The sequence below is a fragment of the Camelina sativa genome, chromosome 10 (assembly GCF_030686135.1).
Source record: "Camelina sativa cultivar CO46 ecotype springtype chromosome 10, ASM3068613v1".
NCBI lineage: Eukaryota > Viridiplantae > Streptophyta > Magnoliopsida > Brassicales > Brassicaceae > Camelina > Camelina sativa.
This window is the reverse complement of record NC_141889.1, coordinates 16,385,440-16,389,904: the sequence shown is the minus strand read 5'-3', so window position 1 is coordinate 16,389,904 and position 4,465 is coordinate 16,385,440. Positions and strand designations below refer to the sequence as shown.

Below are 4,465 nucleotides of genomic sequence, written 5' to 3'. Positions count from 1 at the left end.
TATAATCGGCTCTCATTTAACCAACGAGATCATCCAGCCATCAAAGTGGTAAGGACCATTTTGTAAGACTCCTTGCAGATCATCCTCTTCCATGAAATTGAATTGAAAGGTGTCTTGACCAAGGTCTGCTCCCACCACCTTATCCTCAAGCTTCCAAATCTTTGGCAACGTTGATACCAACGACTCTACTCTCTGAACCGATGGGTTCATCAACCTCCCAATAAGAGTGAGAGAAAACTGTTGGATCCTCTGAGCCAAAACTGAGTTGGAGATCTTCACAGTTTCTGTATGCACCAGAGGAGCCTTCCCTTTGAGAAACGTTGATTGAGCCATCAGAAAACGTACGGAAAAAAGCACACAGCCAATTTCCACCACGACACACCGTAAAACACCACAACCAAAACAGCTCCAAACACTAAACAAAGGGCAAAGTATGAAACGAATGATACCAAAGATCCAAATAAATACCTGTTGATCAGCCTTCAGCCTTCGATTCATTCGAGAAGATATGCCGATCAAGCTATTTCCAAAAATACCTCCAATCATCCAATCTCTATCAATCGAAGATTCCAAAATCCATAGAATAAAGAAACAAAACCTTCCCAAAAGAAAATACCATCGAGTCGTAGACTTTAACACCACAATCGAGATCACCAACAATGATACCATGAGATCCCAAACAGAATCAGGAAGCATCCCCACAAACCCAAAACAGATCCAGTGAATATCCCATCCGAATCCCTGTAAATTAAACCAACTCAATCGAGAGAAATCCAGTAACAATAGTCTCCCTCTTTTAAAGTCTCGATTTCGAATTAACAAAAGTAATCCCATCAAAATCAGAGACAGACTTCCGATCTGTCCCTGAATACACACACCCATTGGAGGACGCAAGAGACCCTCTCTCCGTTCTCCGTCAACATCCATACATAACATTCAAAAACCTAATCCGTCGTTCACCATCGCCGCCGTCGTGAGAGCTCTTGAAATTTTTTTGTCTTTCTTCTTTCTTTTGGGCTATTTTTATTTTTGTGCTCCTTTAATTTTTAATGACCATTTTACTCTTATATGAAAAATATTTTGTTCAATAAAAAGAAAAACGAAATTTTCCCGCCAAAAAAAAATTCCAACAGATTTTATCGTCAAAAATTTTTTCGGAAAATTTTCCCGCCAAAAAAAGCAGTTGAGCTTAAGAGGAGGCTAAAGGTTGAAACCAACTGATACATACAAGAGCAGCGCCCTGTCTACCCAAAGAACATTCGAAACCAAAGTTGGTCCTATCTCTAACCTTCATCAGAAACTTCATCTCAAACCCATTCTTTCATTCTTTAGACTTGGTCTTAGGAGGAGTTCACTTCTTATCATTCTAGCGGATTGGGAAATCTTTACTATCAATAAGGTTCTTTTTCTTGTCTTCTAAGGACTCTAGACATTTTAAACATTTTTCTTTCTTTTCTTTGTCTAATCTTTTCGTTTTATGCCCAGAACCAATAACTCATTATTTTGCTCAACCCAAATCCTTTACTAGAGTTGTAAACCTTGAAAACACATCCCCCTCCTAAAAACTTTTTACCCTTAACTTTCTTTTTACTCTTCGCTTTTCTGCACAAATCCATACCCAATGCCCAAAATCGAGTTCTCACCTAGTCCTACTAGTCCGGATAACACGAACTAGAACTACACAGGATCATACTCTTGTCGGTTAGAACCTAACACTTTCTAACAAGCTCAACTCGAAAAAAGGCCTGACACTAAAGAATATAGTTGGCTTGAAAGAAGGGTTGGTTAATGGTGCAGGGAACTGTTCAAAAGATGGGAATCAGCTACTTGGATTAACAAGGGTGGTAAAAAGGAGAAAGATAATCCAAGTATGTATTTGGTATCCATGAGTTCAATTTTAATGCATAACAGGATAATTGCAAGTCAGGATTAGGTTCAGGTAGATAGGGAATGATATCAATTCAAAACATGCTTCAATCTTACAATTTCAAGTTCAATCAACATGCATCAAAGAACTAATAACAAGGGCCTTGATCCTATCCTATTGAATTCAGCATGCTACCAAGGTTACAATCATCATCAACCCCTATGCTAAATGCAACAATCCTATATGAATGACACTAGACTCAATCCTAATATGCAAGTGCAAGCTACATGAACACACTCTATTTTTGTCGAAATGTTCAAATTTTTTCAATTTTTTTGGTTTTTCTATGCAAATAAATGAATGCAGACTCAAACATGATATGATACAAAAATATGAAATAAGAACCACAGAACACAACATCAGATACATCATCTCAAACCCTCCCCCAAACTTAAATTACACAGTCTCCCGTGTAAGAAAAATTTGCAGAAGGATTTGAGAATCACAACAGAAACAATGCAGGAATGAAATGGTATATACAAAGGAAGGTAGGAGTACCTCAGTAGTAGAAGAAGGAGACAGTGCTCGCCCAAGGAGGAGCGTTGTACTGGCTTTGTCCCTCGCCTTGATCGGGATCCACGGGAGTGACCTCAGCTGGTTGGTCAACTTGCTGCTCAACCGCTTGCATACCTTGATAATCACCTTGCCCTTCATCTCGCTGCTCAACCTCTTGCTCAGCTTGAACTGCGGAACGACGCGCTGATCGACGACTTGAGGAGGCTCTGGAACCACGCGAACCGTGTCCCCTTCTCTCCCTAGATTCATGTGACGAGTGGCGTGAAGGGACGGGTGTAGGCTGACGCTCTCGAGGCACATATGAAGATTGACGTGCTGGAGAGGGAATGGGAGAAGGTGTTCGCTCGAGGGTCGTGGAAGGACGTCCTGGCATTGGTCTGGTATCGTTGGGGATGGACCTAGGGATGGCGGTTGTGGATGTTGAACAGCTGAACTTACGCATGAAGTTCGTGAACGTCTTCGTGAAACTGCTGAACGCCCTGTCTCTTGCCTTCTTTCTTATAGATTTCTTGGGCGCTTGTCCCGAACGCAACTCAGGTTCCTTCTGTTCGTAATCACTGTCCTCCTCTCTCGAGTTAGAAATTGGTACTGGTCTCTTCCCGAGACTCTTGCTCTTGGTGAGCGGTTTGACAGGGCTGCTTAACCTTGCTGCTTGGCCTAAACCCTCAACTGCTTCTTCTACAAAGTTTTTCATTTCCAAGAAACGCTTTGCCATGGATTTAATCCTAGGGTCCTCTCCATCCTCAAAAACTTCAGAACTAGCTTTTCTCTCTACCACAAAGTGCTGACCTTCAATAGTAGGTTGATATGTTGAATTCTTGATGTCAAACTTCATAGTGAAGTCTTTAGCAAGGTGAGCTTGATGGTTCCCATCTTAACATCAATTACAGCCCCAACTGTGGGTAAGAATGGTCTCCCCAAGATGAGAGGATCTTCTGGCTCTTGATCCATGTTCATGATCACAAAATCAGTTGGAATCCTAGCCTCCCCTATCTTAACTGGAAAATTTTCAATTAATCCAAGCACATCCCTCTTTGATCCATCTTCTAGGCCAATATAGAGATTGCAGGGCTTAAAATGTTCATACCTAAACTTCTCAGCAACTGAATATGGCATTAAGCTCACTGAAGCTCCCAAGTCACATAGACACTTGTTGAAGTGCATATAGCTGATGGAACAAGGTAGGTTAAATGTCCCTGGATCTTCAAGATTTGTTGGGATAATAGCTTTCTCAATCTCTCTCAAATCCTTCATGTCTTAATCTTGAGCCTTCTGCTTGGATAATTCAAGAAGCGTGTCCTTGAGGACAGGATGTTGAGCATATTTTTCCAAGGGAGGTCCTCTCTCTTCCTCTTTCTTCTCAATGACAACCTCTTGTTGTATAGCCATCGCTTCCTTCTTTTCAATCACTTCCTCTTGTTGCAAAGCCATCATTTCTCTTTTCTCAATAATTTCCCTTAGTTCCTTCAGCTTTTGTGCCTTGAAACGTCCTGGGAATGGTAGAGGTGGTTTGTAAGTAGGAGGAATATATCTAGCAGGCTTAACAGCTTCTGTGTCTTCAACTCGATCGGTCACTCGGTCATGTACTCGATCGTGTGTGTGGTCGAGCACCTGGTCCAGTGGTTTCTTTGCTTCAGTCTGCTGAGTAAAACCTTCACTTTGGGCTTCAATTAGTGATGAATCCTCCCCACCTTGAACCTCACTGTCCTCAGTGACAGCTTCTTCATAGAGATTAATAGCGTTAGCTGTAAACTCCCTTGCTTGTTGAATAGCTTGTTTAGGAAGTTGGTATGGCTTAGTAGATGTAGTAGAAGCAATGGAGCTCTCCATGTACTTGACCTTAGAGTTTAGGTCAGTAGAATAGGAATTCAATGTTTGGTTCAGCTTAGAAAACTGCTTTGCTACCTCAATCTGCCCAGTTGCTTGCCCAAGTAAATGTTGTTGCAGCATAGCTCTTAAGTCAGGTTCTTGGGCTTGTGAGGTCTGAAACATTGGAGGGTGACACCATTGAGCCTAGAACCC

The 4,465-nt window shown here is 41.7% G+C and overlaps 1 protein-coding gene across 1 annotated transcript; it reads right to left on the bottom strand.

Moving 5' to 3' along the window:
• Positions 1-3,274: 3,274 nt before the first annotated feature.
• LOC147936237 (uncharacterized) lies at positions 3,275-3,697 on the bottom strand. The gene has a single exon (XM_087468644.1). It carries the CDS (start codon positions 3,695-3,697, stop codon positions 3,275-3,277), a length of 423 nt encoding a protein of 140 aa, XP_087324770.1.
• Between the last annotated feature and the right edge of the window lie 768 nt (positions 3,698-4,465).